We start from the raw sequence: 21,605 nt of genomic DNA on the forward strand, positions 1-21,605 counted from the left end.
TAAAAATAAGTTTGTCATATTTACTTAAACTGTCACTGCTCTGACAGCAGTACACGAGACAGATAAACTGTCCAAAAAAATAAAAAAATCAAGCTCTACTAGCTCCACCTTGAGCTCCCAACGACACCCACCGCTTCCATATCAAAGCAACTAATCAGAGCCAGGAGGAGTGTCAATCACTGCGCGTGTGAGCGCGTGAGGTCACTCGGAAAGCGCCAAGAGTGAACGGTTTCGGGAGCCACCAGCAAAAAAACACCACAACAGCTGCTCATTCCTTATTTAATCAGCAACAGTTTACACGACAATGACGGATGACAAATGAAGAAAAGCGAGTTTAGACAGAATTAGACTAGACAAAAACAAGAATATAAATTGGAGCGGCTTTTCAAAGGTGGATGGAGGCCTAACCTAGGGAACTTCCAAATAATTCAAAACCTTGTTAATGCCTAGTATTTCTGCTTGACATGCAACTAGCTAATTACCCCTGATTGGTTAATTTTTTAAAACATAATTTAATAATAATTTTTAAATATCTAATTTGATAAATAAATAAAATAACAAATACCAGAACGCTAAAGATGGCTAGTTAATGTTTTACATAACACTCCGTAGCATATTTCTCATTTTACTGTGATGTTGCAGTCTAACATTAGCTTGTTTCCCATGCTAAGGCTACTGGTTAACATTGTTATATGTTAAAAGTAGAAAATATCTTTGTGAAGTGCCCAGGCACTCGTATCGGTTTGGTTTGTCCTAATAGTTAATTGTGCCTGTGCTCTCACAGCTAACTAAATGTTCTCATAAGTGGTTTACTGCTTACATATCACTATTCACGACAGTTTCTGTTATCAAACACCTAGCTAGTTAAGTAAAGCGCTGAAGTGTGTGGTAGTTCTTACAGGACCTTTTTGTTTTTTTAATCAGAATGTAACTTTCAAAACAAGATATTTTTTCAATGAGTATGTCGTGTTGCCGTATTTACAGTAGGGTGGTTAGCCTTTTTTTCAGGCAGCTCATTTCCATGCAAAATGATAACAAAAAAAACAAAATGCAGATTGTGTGTGTCACCACGATTATCGCTCATCAGGCATTGGCATCTCTTCCAGGCCTAATGGGTAATGAATAGCCCCTTTTCCTCTCATAAGCTATATGTATACTTGATTATAGTGCAAAGTTATTAAATCTGTTATAATATGGGAATTATATAATTGTGCTCAGTGAAGACTCGTGGAACTCTTGTTACTCATCTCAAAAACGTGATTTTTTTGTACTCCTTTGCCATCAGGCATTCGTTTAATTTCTAAAACTAAATGAAGACTGTCTACCTCTACATATTTGTTTGAGGATTATTTTCATAAATGCAGTGATGCCTTTTCAATGAAACCCTAAGGAAAATCAAGCATTGATACTGAATTGATGTTTGTATTGTGGGATTTGTTTTGTACTTATATTGCCCTCTAGTGGAGAGACTTGGTCAATAACGTGTGATTTTAGGATAGACTGCTGAGCCTATGCACTCTATGGGAGTAAACACTTATAAAAGACAAAAATTACAATAAACACTATTGATTAAATCTGCATTAAATATACAGCATATTCTTCACTGTTGTGGTACCTGGTCAAGTACTTGGTTAATGTGCTTGGTTAAATCACACTTAAGAGGCACACCATAGATAAGATTTTTTTTTGTGCTTCCTTTTGTCCCACAAATAACAGTTCTGTAAATGCATTTATGGAAACAAAGACACCAAGAGGTCTAGAAGGTTCTTCCAGGGCCTCAAACCACTACATCATCTTAGGTTACTGCAATTTTGTGCACACCTTAACCCAGGCAGGAGATTTACAGAGAAAACCATACTGAAATGCCTTAAAACTGTGCTTTATCCATCATTGTGCTAAAGGGCTAAGTCAGTGATGTAAGCTTAATTCATATTCATCTGTAGGCAAATTAATAAATAATATTGATCAGGGCAGTCATAGTAAAACACTCACCAGCAGGTTGTGTGGGCCTCAGAATTGCAGGGAATTGCAGTGTTCCCTGTCCCTCCCCTCATCAGTAGAAATACTTAGTAGCTTTCATCCAGATGGGTGGGTAGGAGAGAGACAAGGCATTAATGTACCCTATGCTAGTTAGAGCTGGGTCTGGTGACCTGGTGATTACAGGGTCCTTGGCAGGTAGTTTTCTTGTTTTCCTTCTGTTTTGTCTGTATTTGTTATGAATCCCTCATCCCTCCCTTTTGTATGGCTTGGGTTAAAGTGTGACAGATGCTGCAATTCTCACTTCTAGTCCTTGCCTTTTTTCCCCCCTCTTCGTGTCTCTCCCTTACTGCATCCAGCTCAGCCTCAGTCTCTGCTGGACAGGTTGGGGGGAGGCCGGAGCCTGTTCATGACTCAGATTTGGGCGGGGCAGGGTTGGTCTGATAGCTGCTGCCATAGCCGCTGATAGAGGTGGAGTTGGTGATGAGCTCCACTGGTGATGTGCTGCCTGGACCCAGGTAGGCCCGGTGGCTGGGCATGGGGGAAGGAGCCTCACTGGGATTCTTCCCCAGGATGAAGCGCGTCTCATCCTCCAGGTTGGAGGCGTCCTTCGTCAGGCTCTTGCGGTAGGAAACGGACAGCTTATTGGAGCCGTCGGGGAGCCAGTTGAAGTGGCGAGCGAGGAAGACGAGGGGCAGAGGAAGCATGGCTACTCCAATGAGGGCGAAGCACATGGCCACTGCCCATGGAGGGTAGCTCTGGAACCTCTCTAGGGCCTGGAGCAGGAAAGCGTAAAGTAAGATTCGTGAAAAAATATTGGGGCCAATATAATTACCCCTACTCTGTGTTTTAGAGTCTCATCTTGCCCCTTAGAACTGAGTTAACGGGTAGTTGTTGAAATCTTCCCCTTCAAGAACTTCATATGTCATCAGTAATCATAGTTGATGGCTTTTATATAAACAGACTAAACAAGTTTTTGCCAGATGTTTCCAACATACTCTTCTCAGCTGTAGTGATCTGTCTTGCATAGACTATAGACCTTTTGTGATTGTGTACAGTTTTTGTTCACACCTTCAATTTCATGTATCACTTGGTCACCAAACAAAAAACAACATTGCTTCATTCCAGGCAACTAGCAGTGCTCTGTTGGCAACCCTGCAAGTCTGAATTGATATTTGAGGAATGGTAAAGTCCACCTCACTGCTGGACTTCAGTTACATTTTGGAACTTATAAGCTTTCAAAGTGTGGGGGGGGGGGGGGGGCTGTGACATGAAAATGTGTCATAATACAGGATTGTCATGCACAATCAGCAATAACGATGCAACACTAGCCATTTTTAAATACTTATGAAGAAAAGGACATGATGCATTGAAATGACATGAAACTAAAGATAAAAAAGTTGTCTTACTATTATAGGCTACTTAGATTTGTAGGATTCTTTGGTTACTTGTAGAGCCATGTTCCTGGTTATTCCCAAGACATTATAAGAAAATTCTCATACTACTTCCATTTGGAGAGTACCTCTGATAAATCTCCATTTGGAGGAACATGTAGCAGAGGGATTGCTAAGTGGTAGGGGCAAAGGGTGAAATGGCATTGGGCCTAAGTCTTACTTGGACACAAAGTTGCTTTAAAGGTAAAGAAAAAAAACCAACAAACAGTTTACAAAATGGTAAAAGACATTACATAAAACAACTAGCAATTATAAAATCGCAGTTTGTAATGTATAAAAGAAAAACAATGGACCATGTAGGAATGTTTTTGCACTTGATAGGCGTACTAAAAGAAAGTATGCATGTATGTGTGTGTTTGAGGATGAAAAATAAAAGGCAGGACTTTTATCAATGAGTGAGATAAGCAGGCTTTTAAAACTGCTATACTCACCAGGTCTTGAACCCAGGCATTATATCCAAGTGGACTAATGGCCATCTCCACAACAGTGGCAGAAATGAGCACAATAAGACAGACTGGAGACACGTACTTCCAGAGGTAGAAATAAAATGTGTATGGTTTGAAGCCCAGCATATCCTCAAGATCCTGCATGAACCTGGTAAACATCACACAAGTATTTATCATTCAAATGGGCACAAACGGAACAACTTTAGATTTAGATTAGGCATCTTGTGCTCAGGAGCTTGTGCAAACTTCCACAACCTGAATGTGATGCTAAAAATATGCCGCTTACCTCTTGGTGCCATATATCCAGGCCACAGACACATTCTCCAAGATGACTACAATGGTGAGAGGCAGGCCGGCAGAATAGTCATCAAACATGGTGACAAAGTAGTTCCCCGAGCGCTGGACGAAGAGCAGTCCGCAGAGAAAGGCCACGATGCAGCAAGCCACTGAGGACATGTGAGGGTTAGAGGTCATATATATAGGGTCCTAACGGAGGTCAAGATATATGCGTCCACTAAATAAAAGCCTGCATACATTTTGACAGTGCATCTTGAGAACTGTGGTAACAATACACTGTAAAATGGGGTCAGAATTTGGCACAAGCAGCATAAGTTAATGAACCCTTCATGTCAGGTGTCAACAGTTCAGGTTGGTGAAAACGTTTCCCTCCTCAGTCTATATCTATACATAGTTTATTGTTCTGCAACACCTAAATGTACAGTTCTTATGGCATAAGTTCATAGTATTCTGAAATCCTGTTCAAGCAAGTCACCTTCCTCCTTGTACTCTTATTAGAGTTGCAAAGTTTTCCATCATGCTCACTTCAAAAAGACCAAAAATGTGCATTTTAAATAAATTACCTAAATGGGTGCATGTGCACAATTTTATAGATTTGCATGTGTGAAATGATCATTGAGAGCTGTCAATCTGGACAGTCACGTTAATGTCATCTCTATATAAATAGATTATTTGAAGAATATATCATTACATTTCACATGTGAACATAATACACACTTTTATTATGCTAGTAGTCTGTATGCTGCATTAACTAGTTTGTCATCATCATGACATCTCTTGGCTTAAACGGGCCGTGGAGAGCAACTGCAGGGCCTGGCTCTGAAACCTGTAGCTCCCTTGTGCTGACAAGATTATAATGGTGTATGTCATCCTAACAGAATCACAAGTCTGAAAAAAAATTAAAATAAGGGACATACTCTGTACCGATCCAGGCGGAGAGCAGTCTGCACTGTGCTGTGTTAATTTGAACAAGTCTATAATGAATCGTTAATGTAATATGCAAATGAAGATAAAATGCAGTAGCACCATATCATGCAAATGATAAACTACACTGGAAAAATCCAGTTATGAATGAGGACACGTGTTACCACGGCAACATTTGCTGTTAATTTCATGTTAAATCTGGCAGCAGGTTTTATGAATTTGGCTCAGATTGTCTTAGGGCCTTACAGTATATTGTTACGAAAAGTCACTAGATAATTTGCCAAACTGCAAACAGGTTTTTCATTTTCTGGACACATTTATCTTCTGTACAAGAAATCAGCCATAAAAGTGTTACCTGAATATGAAATCAAACTGAAAAGTGAAAAGCCATGTAGCAGACAACTGTCCTTTTCCACCTTTTTAATTGTTCAATTCAGCCACTCAAGGAATAAATGGGTCTTTGAAAGTTGTGACATATATAGAAATCAAAAATCATTTCAAACACAGACCTCCAGACTGTTTCTATATAGGGCTAAATCCTGTTCTCTGTTTGGGTACTAGCTCTCACCTGTGAGGATCTCCTTCCGTATTTTAAAGGTGTCGAGGATAGGTGTGGTGATGCCCGTCATAGTGCCAATCATACTACCCAGGCCCAGATTAATCAGCATGAAGAAGAACATCACCGACCAGAACGGGGATGCTGGAAAATGGGTCATAGCCTCTGTGAAAGCAATGAAGGCCAGACCAGTGCCCTGGACGGCCTGCGGGAGGAAGTCAGAGACTCAGAAACAGTTTCAGTCCCTTGTAGTTAAAACAACTGTAGTTGTCATTCAAAAGGACTGATCTAACAGTGAAATATTAGTAAAATGCTAGTTTACAGGTACATTTTAGCAGATCACCTTATTAAGTTCATCTTCCAGGAGACACTGTTCCAGGCCTAGCTGAGCGAAACTGTCTTCTCTCACAATTTTAATCACTTCATACATTTCAGTGTAATCAGATGAAGACAGGTGGGAGAAGTTAACATGAGGAGGAATCAGATCGTGACTCAAGACATTTGAGTTCAAGTAGCCCAAGATCTTCTCAGCATTCCTAAAAACAAAGATAACACAGCTTGTTCTGATATCTACCTTACAGTAATTTTGGATTTCAATGTCAATATTTTGTGTCATCACCTATCAATGTTTCTATGCTTTCATAACAGGTTGTACCCTGAACAGTAACTCAGAAATGCCCAACTTACAGTGAATGGCCACTTTATTAGAGACACCTGCCTTTCACGATTGGAATGTAGACACATATGAAAATTAAACATGTGATGCCGGAGTACAGTATTAAATCAGGTGAGCAAGTTTTCCGTGGATCATTTTCACTGTGAATACACATTAGAATTGGAAAATCAAGCAATCTGTGCAACTTGGAACAAGGCATGGTCATCAGTGCTAGACAAGCAGGGGCCAGTATTTCAAAAACTGCCAACCTTATGAGGTTTTCCCCCTGCAACGATGCTGAGAATGCCAGGAATGGTGGGGGAAAACATCCAGCGAAAGGGGATCCTGTGGACATAAACAACTCGTCGACAAACGGGGTCAGAGGAGGATGTTAAGAATCATTCTAACGAACATGCGGTACTCAGTCAAGCAAAATGCAGCCAAATACAATGCTGGTGCTCCAACTAAATGTGTCCAAATGCACTCATCATTCCTTAGCATGGATGAACCATAATAGCAGACAACCAGTTCAAGTGCCATTGCTGTCTAAGGAAAGGCAAGAAAGGCAAGACTCAAGTGGGTAAATATTGGATCACTGAGCAGTGTAAAAACATTGGCTAGTCAGATGAATCAAGATTTCTGTTGCACCATGCTGATGGGAGGGTCAGAATTTGGCACAAGCAGCATAAATTAATGAACCCTTCATATCAGGTGTCAACAGTTCAGGTTGGTGAAGGTGGAGTAATGGGGCGAGGAATGCTTTCTTGGCACAACTTGGGTCCTCTGATACCTGTGGATGGTTGCTTGGACAGTAGTGCTTACCTAAACACGGTGGCCAACCAAGTTCTTCCCTTCATGGCAGCTGTTTACCATATGGCAGGACACTTTCAGGACAATGCACCATGCCACAAGGGTTGTATAGCCATGGGCTGGTTCCAGGAACATGACAGTGAGTTTTCCTTGCTTCCTTCGCCTCCACAGTCCGAAGATCTTAATCCTAGAGAGCAGCTCTGGGATGAGTTAGAATGAGCTGATAAGAGCATGTTGGTACCCACATCTAATTTTTAGCAAATGTGAGAAGCTCTTCTGTTTGCATGGGCCAAGATTCCTGCAGAACAATTTCAACACCTAATAGAATCTTTGCCATACTGAATTGTTGTGGTTCTGAAGACCAAAGGGGGTCCATCTCTACAAGATGGGTGTCTCTAATAAAGTAGCCTTTCAGTGTACATTAGGAATATTAGATATAATAATCCTATTCATTACACTCATCCATCCTCATTGACATCAGTAGCAAATGCGGTATGTAAATAAAGTAAAGGACACCACTCACTCTACCACACATTTCTCATTCATGATGTTGGCCTTGAATCCAAGCACAGCAAATACCACCAGCGTGGCCAAGATGGAAGTAAGGAAGTTGATGACGGAGACCAGTACAGCATCAAAATGGCAGTTGTTGTCCCTCTTGTTGTAGCTGGAGAAAGCAATCACCCCACCGAAACCCAGGCCCAGAGCGAAAAAGACCTGTGTGGCAGCCTCACGCCAGACCTGCGGCTCCAGCATAATCTCCAACTGCAGGGACACATTACAGGAGTAAAGGATAATGACCAGACACTGAAAAAATATTTGGTGGCAGATGTGCACTGCAGCTGATGCATTATGTCACTTCTGCACTAAGTGTAACCCATGCATGATCATGACACATCAAAATACTTTAAGAAAACGTGGCATTTTGTCACTTTGAGACAATTCCCTCACCTTTCAGTGGCAGACCCATGCGGCAATAATTTATTACTTTAAAAATTATACCTTCTTATAGTCAATTTCTTAATCACTCACTTTTACATCTTAATTTACCTTCTGGACATGCATGAGTAACGAGTAGCTCTATGAATATGGGCCACATCGCTCTGAGTTCACCACTGGGAGGAGACAACAGTAATAGTAGCACACTATGACACAGGGATAAGTGGAGGAGAGTAAGCCCTTGCAGTCAGCTACATTTCAGCAGCATTTTAGAGCTTTGTATTTGCTGTGGGCACATGAGTTCTGTTGCAGCTCTGCTTACAGCCCTGGGAAACTGAACCCTTGAGGCATTCTTCAAGTGAGTTTGGTATATTACCTTAGGGGTGAACATGTGAGCGATGCCATCCACAGCTCCCTTAAGAAAGAGTCCACGTACCAGGAAGCAGAAGAGCACCACGTAGGGGAACAGGGAACTGAAGTACATCACCTAAACAGAGCACGCATACCCATCATGTACAGGGAGGTGGTGAGAGAGTTCTCTTGTCAAGATCAGTTACATGATCTGACAAGGTAGGGAAAAGTGTTTGTGTCTAGGAGAATTTACATTTGCATTTACGGCATTTAGCTGACTTCTGAGTTTCATTTCTGAAATTGTGGACTAGATGCTACTCCTTAAATTTAAAGGTTGTTATTCTCTTCAGGTACAGTAGAAAAACTGGACGCATGAGATTTCTTTTGTGTAGTGTAACGAGCATGTGTATTGTGTAGTCCTCACCTTTCCGGATGACTGAATGCCCTTGATGACTGCCAGGCAGACGATGACCCAGGCGCCCAGCAGTGACAGGGTCATTCTCAAGTTCAGCCCTCCACTGTCAGCAATAGAGCTGGTAATGTTCAGGGTCTCACGGTACCAGAAGTATGTGGTGGCTGAGCTCTTCTCACACTCTGGCTCCACAACTGCTCAGGTGGAAGAGCAACAAAGAACGTTACAGAATGTCGTTGTCTCACTGCAGAATATGGCATGCAGCTGTTAGATGTGTTCAGTACAGCCCATATTCCAAGCAGTATATAAGCAAAATTTCCATTGTCTTAAATAAATAATATTACAGTTCTATTTTTAAATATTAAAAAGCACAATGAAAATTTTAATCTGCCATGATTGGTTTTAATCTACATTCTATACATGATTGAAAACTAAAAATTATGGGGTTTCTTTAGTTCACGCAAAGCCCCCAGCTGCCTTCTTGTGTTTCAGCAGACAACAAATGTGTCTGCACCAATGCACCCTCAGGTCTGTCACACAAAGGCACTGGTGACAGGGTATGCTGGGAACATTCATACAAATCAACCCCAAGGCAGGTCCTATCAAACTCTTAATAGGGTTCTTTCAGAAGGATGCCTGGACAGTGCTTAACACAAACATGCAATAATCGATGGCAGTCTGAATAGTTTTGAAAGCTAAAAATTAATAATGATGGTAAAATCAAACAGATCTATATCAAACATTCACTGTTCTTTACCAGGCGTTTTTCATGTTAGACAAGATACATGACAGGTACTAATTAACCTTGCCCATTTTCATTTGGAAAATAACATGGCATAGATTATTTAGCACACTACAGATTCATATCATTCAGACCAGTTATATATCCAAGAGAAGGAGCCAGTGAAGAGTGGGTTTTTCATGTGGGTTTCATGCTGCACTCACTAGCTTGGCTGCCGTTTCTCCTGATGGGACAATCGCTCCAGGGCAGAGGATACTGGAATGACTGGAAGAAGTAGAAGATGCTCCAGCCAATGATCACATTATAGTAGAGACCCACAAATCCACACACCTGACCCCAAAGAGAGAGAGGGAGGCGTAGTTGGGGGTTGGAAAGAGAAAAACTATTAAAATCTTGGACAGATCCAGATGTTTTTCATTATTGGCATAAGCAATCTTTCTCATAGAAAAGTCAATGTTCATATTTATAAATTGTAACTGACAATAGTTCATCAATTGCTTATTTGAAAATAGCATTATTATCTACATTTGTCTGGTTCAGGACCATTGGGCAGTTAATCTGTATGTTTTACTGGCAAAGTCTCTCGACCCAGTAAGCAAATGGTTTCTGGCTACGTCACAAGTCCACAGCCACAAAAGTTACTGAATTATTAAAGCAAATTTTCTCTCTGGCATGTCTACCTTTCTGGGTATTAATAGCAATTCTCCTTGCCGCAAACCCATTTCCTGTTTTCCTGGTCTTAACTACTTACATGTGCCTTAAACCATTTCTGTTCCTTATGTTCATGGTAGTGAACAGAATCTGAAGTCAAAATGGCTGTGGTGCAAGACCAGTCATTGTTCCTTTGTAAGACCTTTCCAAGACAAGACACGTGTACTCATTAGGTTCACTTTCTTTTGTCAACAAGTGGTCTTGATGGAGTTACTTTTGTGAAATGAAATCAGTTTTCATCCCTTTCTTTTTTGATGTAGGGAAGTTTTGTAGATGTTCACCTGACTGAAGGTCAGTGTATGATTTTAGTACAAAATGAAAAAATGAGCACTCAGCCTTATCAAAAATGTAAGGTTCCTTCCCTTTACTGACCTTGCCATGTGAACTCTGAGTTCTAAGATTAGAAATAAGCAGATATAGTCACTGTTGTAGGGCTACTTCTGCTGTCCTGCACTGGAGATGAAGATGTTAAAGACACAGGCTAAACAAAGCACCTGATAGGTGTGAACTGTGTGTGACAATGTGATGAGTGAAGTATAGCGAGTCAGTGACTTCTGTTTCACCACCCGCTCTGGATTCCGTCCCACCTAATGTTGAGCACCTCAAAGGTATACAGAAGTAGTGAACTGTTTTCAGAAATGTCCACTATCTCTCTCTTTCTACACAGAATTTGGAGCCCTAGTGAAACAAAACCCAAAAGACCAGGTAAAGAATGATACCACCAGCCATTGACCTTAATATCTGCCCACTCACCATCAGGCTGGAAACGCCGATGCCGCCCAGCCGAGGGCAAACGTAGTTCCACACTCCAATGCTCCCTCGGCGGATCCTCTGACCCACAGCCAGCTCCAGGAAAAAGAGTGGGATCCCGATGAGGATGAGGAGGATGAAGTATGGGACAAGGTATGCACCTGAAAAGACAGTTGCATTTATCATAACCTTACCAAGAGTTGCCCTAATCAGAAGCCAGAACTGTCATCTCATATAGGAAAAGATCAATTATTATAGTCTATTATTATGGTATTTTTGTCTTTACCAAATGGTCCTTAGCTTCACGGGCTAGCATTGTGGTTATGTTTTATACCTATTACTCTTATTCTGGTGTATGAAAAGCTCATTTAAGTTTAGACTTAAAAAATAAGTACATTCCACTACCTTATCACCCTGATCAGCTAAAATGGCATTGCAGAAAGCCATGTTATGTAATTTACTCCTGGAGCAAATAACATTTGTTATTGTCTGCCAACAGCTTCCTGACCAAACCTCAGATGCTCCAGATGAGGGTTCTGTGTTGTGATGAATCACAGCATTTACTTTATCTAAGAAATTTAAATAATTTGGCTCAAAGTACTGCAGACCCAACTTTATGTCATATCATGTGTTCTTCAGTATGTATGTTTTACTTAATTGCAAGGCATACTGCAATTGTGGTATGCAACAATGTAATCATAATATACTATTGTTGTCTGTTCTGTGCAATGTGTCAGTGTACCCACTGCTCATTACTCAATAGCTCTTCTCTTCTGTTTATATACTTCACATTTCCCTGCATTATGTACTTCTCTGGTAAACATTAGACACAAAAAAAAGAACATGTGCTCATTAATTGCTTATTAATAATTGTCCAGTGTCTATTTCTACTTTGCAAAAACAGCCAAAATCATATTGGCAGCTCATGCCCCAGCAAACATGAGTGAGATAGAACCTGAAACAGCAACTCAGCACCTGGGTGTTTGATGTCAAGCAGCTCCATAGCGACAGAGATTTCACCCTGAGCTGACCAACTACACCTTGATCCTCTTTTTCACAAGCCACCGTTTGAAGTCAGAGAGCACTCTCGAAACAGTAGCTGAGAAAGCCAGAGATTACGTTATACGAACCTCCAGTTTGTTGCGAGGTTATGAATGTAATTCAAGCTGGGGGTGGTCAGAGAGTACAGCTCTTTGATAAGCTTCAACCAAAAAAAGCCGCTCACCGTCGGTTTGATTGTCAATCTTGCCCACTGACGGTTGCTCTGGTGTGGCTTTTTGTCTGTGGGTTATTTATGTTTGCTGGTAATGGAAGGGAAATTGCAGACCTCGCTTAGAATAGAGGAGACAGGAAGTAAGGGAACAGAGAGGCAGGCAGGGAGGTAGAAGGAGACAAGACCCAGTGGGATGTCAAAGGGAAGTGGCAACTCCATGGCAACCAGACAAGCCGGGACTTGAGATGAAAAAATTCCCCCAGGTGCAATGTTTGGCTTGTCGGCACATCAGCATTCATGCCCAACATAAAAATAAAACTATACACAAATGCAGTGGAGCAATTGTCAAGAGATGTCATTTGATATATGTCTGCACAAAGCAGGCAAAAATCCTACATTGAGATGATATTGTATATTGCAGTTGTGATGTGTTTGAACTCAGTGCTAAATCCCTGAAATTATATGATTGAAGGCTAACCTGCATTATTTGGACCAAAATGTTTTGTTTGTTGGAACATATAAATGGTAAGATTTATCAAAACATAGAACACTCATAGAACCCGCCGGTCCGGATGCTCACAGCACACAAGGATAAATATTCTAGTCCTCTGCAATATCAGTACTGCAAAGGCCAAATTTTGATAATGATTAAGAAACTATGTATTGCGCAGTCCTAATCTGAAAGTCATCTTTTCCATCTCAGCAAATCTGCTGGCTAAGATAGAAAAATAAAAAAACCTGGTGCCTTGATTTCAGGCAGCTTCATTCAAACACAAACAAACCAGAAATCTTACCAAGTCAGAAAATGATGACGCATCACTGCTGACTCATTTTAGTCTCTTTGCTAATGACACTTTCTGGTTTAATTGACATTTGTAAATACCTCTTTCTACTCCAAGGTTAGACTTATTTCATAGCATCCCCTATGTAACATTGTAAGGTATGGTACCTTATGATAGGTTTGTACAGTAGATTTGATGTTAGGTTGCAGTTTAGGCCTCAAGACAAGCAGCCACAGCTATTGCGGCTAGAAATGTAATGGGGAAAGTGCGATTACAAATCATGCCCACCATGGCCTTGACCAGCCTGTTTGTAAATTGCCAGTGGCTTCAGCTTCCCTAGACAACTGCCGCCGTAACTCTCCATTCAATAACTTCCAAAGACAAGGACTGCAAATCCAAAACCTGGTAAGGCCCAAAGGGCTTTCTCTAAAGTGTTATGTAAGGGTTCAACAGTGTGAAAAATAACTCTGATATCGGAACATTATTTTGCGTCGCCGGTTATGTATTACAGTGATAACGCACTTCTAAAATTTTTGCGCAGTTATTTTATTTTCAAACTATGACTTTTACTAAAGAAAGCCGCTCAAAATCCAATTTCTCATCAACACCATGTGGCATTGTAATGACAATGTCACGACTTTGGCTGCAGACACTAAAACCAATCGCTGCTGACTTACCTCCTCCGTTCTTCTGGCACAGGTAGGGGAAACGCCAGACATTGCCCAGCCCCACCGAGAAGCCCACCTGGGCCAGGATGTACTGCAGCTTGCTGTTCCAGGCCGGTCGGCCATCCTCCAGGTCAGGGGAAATGTCCGGCTGCTTGCCCCTTGGTGGTGGGCCTCCCCCGGCCCTGTTCATGCTCATCTGGCTACTTTTGTAGTCCATGGGAGCCTCGAGGGCCAGTAGGTCAGCCACTGACTCAGTGACGTGCTCATTGCTGTGCTCACGTTGCGTCACTTTGCTGCTCTTAGGCATGGCTGTGCTGGGTTTGCGCTGGCCCCAACAGGCACCGCTGGGAGAGATGAGAACCAAGAATGGGGGACAGCAGTGGAAATGCTAGCCACCACGTGCGTGTCAGACAAGGCGGGACGTCTGTGCAGGGTGGGATTGGGGGAAAAGATTTTGAGATTAGACAATAACAAGGGTAAGAGAGTATGGTCAAATTGGGAAATCGCTCAGCCCAGCTACATGTGATAAGTGATGGATGTAAGTGCCATGGCATGAATAGTAGGCCCTGATCAAATTAATACTTCCCATTTGTGCATCCCTGCCTTAAGCCTGTCTATAAAAATATTAAATGGTAACCACTCAGAGCTTCTAATTTGCTGTGGAAATACCGGTGCTTCACCAGCTTTGGTGTTCTCTGCAGTTGGTAGTTTTGGAAGCTGTCTCATGGCTAGCACAGACTAGGCAATTATGCTTCTGAAAGGGAAGAGGATTTAGTTGAAACATTCAGAAACAAGGTCACTAAGGCAAAATCCCAATTATGTTAAATTCTGTTGTAACCTTTGGCAAATCTTTAAATACCAGAGGGTGGCGATCAGTAGCTCCTTACAACAGAAAGTTGGATTTTCCCAAATATGCTATTGGCTAAAAGGCAGCTATTCTCCCAAATGCCCTACTGAACTAGCTTTTTAAAGAGCAAAAGCCAAAACTTCATAGTACAAACCATGACTGAAAGATCTGAGAAGGCTTTTTTTTTTTTTGTCCAAGCTCCCTAAAAAAAAAATTCCACAATTTTCTCAAATAGTTCTCCCCTTCATTTTGTGATTTCTTGGTTTAAACTGAACTGAAGAGGTTTTCTTCTGCTGCTCAGTGTGCATTAGAGGTGTAGCAAAACAGTGGTGGCTAGTTAACACATAGTTGGATAAATGTAAGTTATATGGATGTGGATATATAAATTCTGATGCTTGTAATGAACAACAAATTGTCCTTGTAATCTAACTGTAAAACTTGAGTGGAAAATGCAGACAGCTGCAGCAGGCTGTGCTAGCAAAGTTATACTTTTTAAATATCCAAGAATTACAATGATGTTAAAATGCAATGTAAACTGAGCAACTACCAAGGAAATGTTTATTAAAGCTCACCTGTTGATTAAGTTCATCTGGATCATTTTTCGGGGTGTACTGAGATGAAAAAAAATAACTTGAGCCCTTTTTAGCTAAACTAAAGTGGTCAGAGGTTTTCCTGCATAGCTTGAAGCAATGTCTGTTTTTCTATAGATGGACATCCGAAAGTTGTTTTTTTTTCCTCACGCAGTATGACCTTATGTGGTCATACTGGGTGAGAGGGCAAATTATATAACTTCTGACAGGAGTTTCTCATAGACAGAGATAGGGGATCGATCCACCTTTCTGACTCCAAACATTTCCTCTTCACCCTACCCAACTGTTACATTTTTTGGATAGCTGTAAATTTTTCTCTTCACCTCTACACAAAGTTTCACAATGAAGTGATGGCTTGGTGGTTTAAACTGAGGATCATCACTCTTTTCCACAGATGCAAAAGTGATTCAACTTGATAAATAAAATAGTCTGAGTTTAAACAGCTGACTACATTTTGGTTCTCTTATTTGGAATGAAAATGTAACTATACCTGCCCTTTGCAGATCAGATTAAAGAATCCTGCTCTACACTGCATGATAACTCACCTTCTACATATGCCATACAACCAGCACCACTATGTCACACACACCCTACAAACAACACAAAAGCACGACACTACCACTACAAGGCCTTAATCTCTGCACACAAATTTTCCTTAGTGTTGTTATATGCCCTGGTCTGCCTTACTGCTGTCAGATGCAGAACTCATTTAGATATTGTTTCTATATGTTAGGTATTTAAATAGGTCTTAGTTTGATATTTAATGGTTATTAAACTTAGTCTGTTGAATTATTTTCAAAATAAGTATAAACTACATCTGCACATGTGCACACAAATGTGGAGAATGTCCCATTGCATTCAGCTGTTGAAGTATTATACATTATACTCTACTGGGGCTGAGCCCCCTAAGGCTAAAATCTTAGAATTGCCCCTGGCTCAAAATACAGTGCTAAGGAAAATATAGCTGGTCACAAATAAGTAGGCCCTTCATCTTACAGACACAGCCATGTTTGATCAGTGTAGGTCAGAAGAGTCTGAGGAACGGTGGCGTTGCTAGGTGATGCTCACCCGGAGCTCACCACAAACTCAAATGTGCAGATATCATCAATACAGCAGGGTTTTAGTATGCCTCAGGCCTATAGAGAGGGACAATATACCAATCTACCATTCACACTCTTCATTTAAAATATTTGTATGCACACAGATATGCACACACAAATGAGCACATTTGAGCAACACAATAAGATCACATCTGAAGACATCTTGACAACATTTTATCCAGTTTATAGACAGGGTTCTTGATGTGAAAAAGCCAAGTGCTTAGATAAAATCAAGGATAACTCCAATGACTGCTGTCTTGTAACAGTGTGTTAGAATGTATGCGTGACTTCTTCTTAAGCCACATTACACTACAAATAAAACCAGTAATAATTTGTATGAATCTGGATGGAATTTCATTTCTGATCTTCATTTGCATCTCACTAACTGCTCTGTAGGTAAAGACAGCAACAACAAATTCTGGTTTGTCTCATACATTATTAAAACATGAAGTTCATACAAATCAATATCAGTGTCTTTGTATTATTATCTCTTTAGATATGATGCATTAATAATATTTTTTGACAAACCAAGATAAAACGCATCACATCAGAGCAAAACTAATTTGGACCGATCCAATCATGTCCTACTGTGACTATTATGTAATAAGCTCCATATCAAAGATTTTAAAATGCTACTTGTCTAGGTAAAGAAGAGCATTCTGAATAATTTTCTGAATAAGGTTCTACAGAACCAATTCTGCATGTTGTTTTTAGCATCCACCATACAGATGATGCATGGTCTAAATACACTGTCAGCCACATTCGCTAACTGGCCTGCGATAACAGTAGTGCTGCGTATATAAAACAGAACATGTTCTGCTGTTAGTTAAAGGGGCTGGTCCGAAGTGCTATGACTACAAAAATATTGAACTAGTGAAGTTCAGCCCAGAGCACAAGTTGTCTAAGCACTCCTTAGCATTGCACAGTTAAGACCTACTGGTAGGATTAAGGTTCAGGTTCTGGCAGTTCCATATCACGATTCCAGAGAATGCCGCTGGCCATTTTACCACAGAACACAATTCCCAGCATTGACTTAATATTTAAATCAGTGATGGACAGATGGATTTAAACAAACACTGGAGGGGTTAATTCAACACTGGGCTTTTTGCTATGACTGGGAGAGAAGGACAGAAGGGTTTCTTTCTGTCCTGACACTAAATAACAATCCAACCATTCAGCCATCTGCCCTGTCCTCCTGTAGGCACGCTGTGGCACTCAGTGAGGCAAGGCTGTTCATTTAAAAAGGCACGGCAGGTTTAGGGCACAATATGGGATGTTTGTGTAGTCTTCTCCTCCCAAGACAGTGTGATCTGGACACAGCTTATGAACTGAACACTGTCATTAAGTGACTTGAGATAAAACAATAAAATGTATTTATATTATTCAAAAAAGGAATGGATTCAAACTAGCAGGCATGGTATTTTGATCTTTGAGAAAATAGCATAACTTTGGCTCCATTTGCATAACTGGTTTTGACCTGGCAGTGATGTTCTCCAGAGGCAAAGATCCCACTGATCTAACACATTATGTTCCCATTGTCACTTGTAATGCAGAATGCTCTAGTTTATCTCAAAGGGTTGCTAGGCAATAGAGCTTGATGAAATCCTCAGTCCTGTGCTCCATGTGAACATTTTCTAATCTGCACTCTGAGTGATTTTTCTGTCTTTCGAAGAAAGATGCACTGGACAAAGAGACAGACCTGCTGTTTCTATGGAACCAAACTCTATCCAATATACCCAATAAGTAGGGTATGACAGAAAAAAAATCTGGTTTTGGTAGAACAATGACTAGGCAGCCTCATGCATACCAAGCTAGAAACAGAATGTCACTCTGTGAAGTCAGCACATGGATACATTGCACAAGCCTTAAATATCTCTTTTTCCTATACCCATTTTCTATGTATGGGTTAAATATTCCAGTGTAGCAGACAGCAACTGTACAGTGCATCCGGAAAGTATTCCCAGTACTTCACTTTTTCCACATTTTGTTATGTTACAGCCTTATTCCAAAATGGACAACATTCATTTTCCCCCTCAAAATTCTACACACAATACCCCATAATGACAAAGTGAAAAAAGTTTGTTTGGAATTTTTGCAAATGTATTAAAAATACCCCCCCAAATTAATTAATTAATTAAATAAATAGAAATCACATGTACATAAGTATTCTAAGCCTTTGCTCAATACTTCTTTGAAGCACCTTTGGCAGCAATTCAGCCTCAAGTCTTTTTGAGTATGATGCTACAAGCTTGGCACACCTATTTTTGGGCAGTTTCTCCCATTCTTCTTTACAGAACCTTTCAAGCTTCATCAGGTTGAATGAGGAGCGTCAGGGCACAGCCATTTTCAGATCTCTCCAGAGATGTTCAATCAGGTTCAAGTCTGTGCTCTGGCTGGGTCACTCAAGAACATTCACTGAGTTGTCCAAAAGCCACTCCTTTATCTTAGCTGTGTGCTTAGGGGTGTTGTCCTGTTGGAAGATGAACCTTTGCCCCAGTCTGAGGTCCAGAGCACTCTGGAGCAGGTTTTCTTCAAGGATGTCTCTGTACATTGCTGCCTTCAACTTTCCCTCTACCCTGACTAGTCTCCCAGTTCCTGCTGCTGAAAAAAAAAACCCACAGCATGATGCTGCCACCATCATGCTTTCACTCTAGGGATGGTATTGGCCAGTTGAAGAGTGGTGCCTGGTTTCCTCCAGACATGACGCTTGGCATTCAGGCCAAGGAGTTCAATCTTCGTTTCATCAGACCAGAGAATTTTGTTTCTCATGGTCTGAGTCCTTCAGGTGTCTTTTGGCAAACTCCAAGCGGGCTGTCTTGTGCCTTTTTCTGAAGAGGGGCTTCCGTCTGGCCACTCGACCATACAGGGCTGATTGGTGGAGTCCTTCTGGAAGGTTCTCCTCTCTCCACAGAGCAATGCTGAAGCTCTGTCAGAGTGACTCTTGGGTTCTTGGTCACCTCCCTGACTAAGGCCCTTCTACCTTGCTCACTCAGATTGGCCGGGCGGCCAGCTCTAGGAAGAGTCCTGGTGGTTCCAAACTTCTTTCATTTATGGATGATGGAGGCCACTGTGCTCATTGGGACCTTCAATGATGCAGAACTTTTCTGTACCCTTCCTGCAATCTGTGCCTTGATAAAATCCTGTCTCAGAGGTTTACAGAAAATTCCTTGGACTTCATGGCTTGGTTTGTGCTCTGACATGTACTGTCAACTATGGGACCTTATATAGACAGGTGTGTGCCTTTCCAAGTCATGTCCAATCAACTGGATTTACCACAGATAGACTCCAATCAAATTGTCAAAACAACTGAAGGATGATCAGTGGAAACAGGATGCACCTGAGCTCAATTTTAAGTGTCATGGCAAAGGCTGTGATTACTTATGTACATGTGATTTTTTTTAGCTTTAAAAAAAATAATAATAATTTTGCAAAAATTCCAAACAAACTTTTTTCACTTTGTCATTATGGGGAATTGTGTGTAGAATTTTGAGGGGAAAAATGAATTTAATCCATTTTGGCATAAGGCTGTAACATAACAAAATGTGGAAAAAAATAAAGCACTGAATAATTTCTGGATGCACCGTATACCACATATTGAACATGTAACCAGATTCATTTAAACTTATAATGTATATCCAAGATATAGGTTTGGTCAGTTGCTGGAGCACAGGTTAAGGAGATTTAAGCGCCACAAATTAAACAATTGTCTCTCTGTTCAGAGTTTTATGGAAATTTGCTCACATTTATGATAAGTAAAAGATTTCATCTTGAAGCTTTTCCTTTCCACCGAATAAGCACTGATATTACTCTTTGTGACTCTGGATCAGTGCTTTGCAAGGGATTTAGCTCAGTTCTTTAAAAGCACAAATGCCTTACCTCACACCTGGCAAATCAAGCTAAGCTGAGGATGTGCGATACTACATCGATGGACAAAAGTGTCACATATCTCCTGCACAACAACCTCGTCTTTTATGATCCAATGTCAAACATTAGCTGCGCACTCTTGTTTGGAAACATTGACACGTGGCCCACGCGGAGATTAAACTCTCATATTATGTGGAGGACACCAGGCGTCGAGCATCTTCAAGGTCAAATAACTGTGTCACGTTTCCACCCTAAAGCTCGTGCGTCAGATGAACGACACAGTGCGTCCGTGTCTCTAAGTTCACCGATCTATTGAGCTAATTGAGATGATCATAATTCATCTCCTAATTATTGTCACTGATTTTATTGACATACACGGTAGAAGAAATGCAACATTTGCAGAATACAAAATTAAGTACAATAACTCAAAATCAGTAATGTGCTGAAATCTATCCATCCATATGTCATATGAGCCAAAAATAAATGGTAAGAAAAAATAAACACGAAATCATCGTTACAAAACCAGGTGAGCTGAATGTTGAATGTCGACGCCATCATTTTATGTATAAAAATATTCTATTTATGCAATTGTATAAACCTGAGAATTATATTAAAAATGACTTACCTTAGTGGATGTCAAAGCGTGCTAATCATTAGATGGGGAATTTTAGCGTATAACCATCAGGTCCAATGTATGTGCTTTGCTTTAAATGTTTACTTAGGGAAACACTTGATGGTTTCTTTCCACGGTCAGTATCAGAACTGTCAAACACTGCACAACGTAATCTTGACGCCTGACGCAAAGCCACACCGTAGCCGATACCGCCTTGTTATCGACCCAAAATAGTAACTTCGGCATCACACTGTCCAACCCGGTGGTCAGATGTAGCGAGAGTGTCATCCAACCAACTCCTTGATTTGTCCTCCAGCTGTAAAAAATCGTAGAGCGTCTACCTCTTTTTTAATCACGATTGGTGGAGAGCGAATTAGTATACTATAGGTACACATGAGTCACCAGCGCGCTCATACGTCAGCAGCAGCGTAACCTGGGCACTGCATTAAATCACTGATGAAATAGCAAATGGAGTTACATAGGACGCCAAGCAAGTCTCCGCTCTTTGGCACTGGATTAAATAAAAAGCCGATTTTCTATTCAGACTGGCTTTCAAAACCCTATACGCGAAGTGTGCAGTTAAGATGTTACCAACCCACACACATGCAGGTATATATTTGTTTAATTGAGACAATTTTTAAATTGTTTTTTTAATGGAAAGCTGATAATAAACTTAGGAAATTGCAATGCACTGCAAGGCTTCAAACATATGGATTGGACTTTCGATTGGAGTATTCCAAAGTCTCCAAGCAGACTAGTCTCTGCTATCTGGAAAGGAGTTAAAAGTATTTTTTCTTCTTGACAGCAGGAAATTTATTGACTTTATTTATTGAAGTTATTGGCTTAATTTGGTCCATCATGGCTACTCTTGGCCAATACTCTATTTGGTACTGATATAGATATC

At 40.8% G+C, this 21,605-nt stretch overlaps 1 protein-coding gene across 2 annotated transcripts; it reads right to left on the reverse strand.

Annotated features, from left to right (window-relative positions):
- Positions 1-1,058: 1,058 nt before the first annotated feature.
- On the reverse strand, positions 1,059-21,099 carry slc6a17 (solute carrier family 6 member 17). 2 transcript variants are annotated; one of them, XM_027003891.3, is made up of 12 exons: positions 20,714-21,099; positions 13,697-14,031; positions 11,028-11,185; positions 9,767-9,893; positions 8,834-9,015; positions 8,435-8,545; positions 7,643-7,884; positions 5,998-6,190; positions 5,667-5,859; positions 4,164-4,323; positions 3,863-4,025; positions 1,059-2,753 (listed from the first exon to the last, which is right to left on the reverse strand). In XM_027003891.3, exons 2-12 carry the CDS (start codon positions 13,992-13,994, stop codon positions 2,385-2,387), a joined length of 2,196 nt encoding a protein of 731 aa, XP_026859692.2. In that variant the 5' UTR covers positions 13,995-14,031; positions 20,714-21,099; the 3' UTR covers positions 1,059-2,384. The 2 variants fall into 2 exon arrangements, with proteins under 2 accessions (XP_026859692.2, XP_026859691.2); XM_027003890.3 differs by having other exon boundaries at positions 13,697-14,111; positions 20,714-21,098.
- Positions 21,100-21,605: the final 506 nt, after the last annotated feature.

Source organism: Electrophorus electricus, chromosome 25 (assembly GCF_041902795.1).
Source record: "Electrophorus electricus isolate QZ-2024a chromosome 25, ASM4190279v1, whole genome shotgun sequence".
Classification (NCBI taxonomy): Eukaryota; Metazoa; Chordata; class Actinopteri; order Gymnotiformes; family Gymnotidae; genus Electrophorus; species Electrophorus electricus.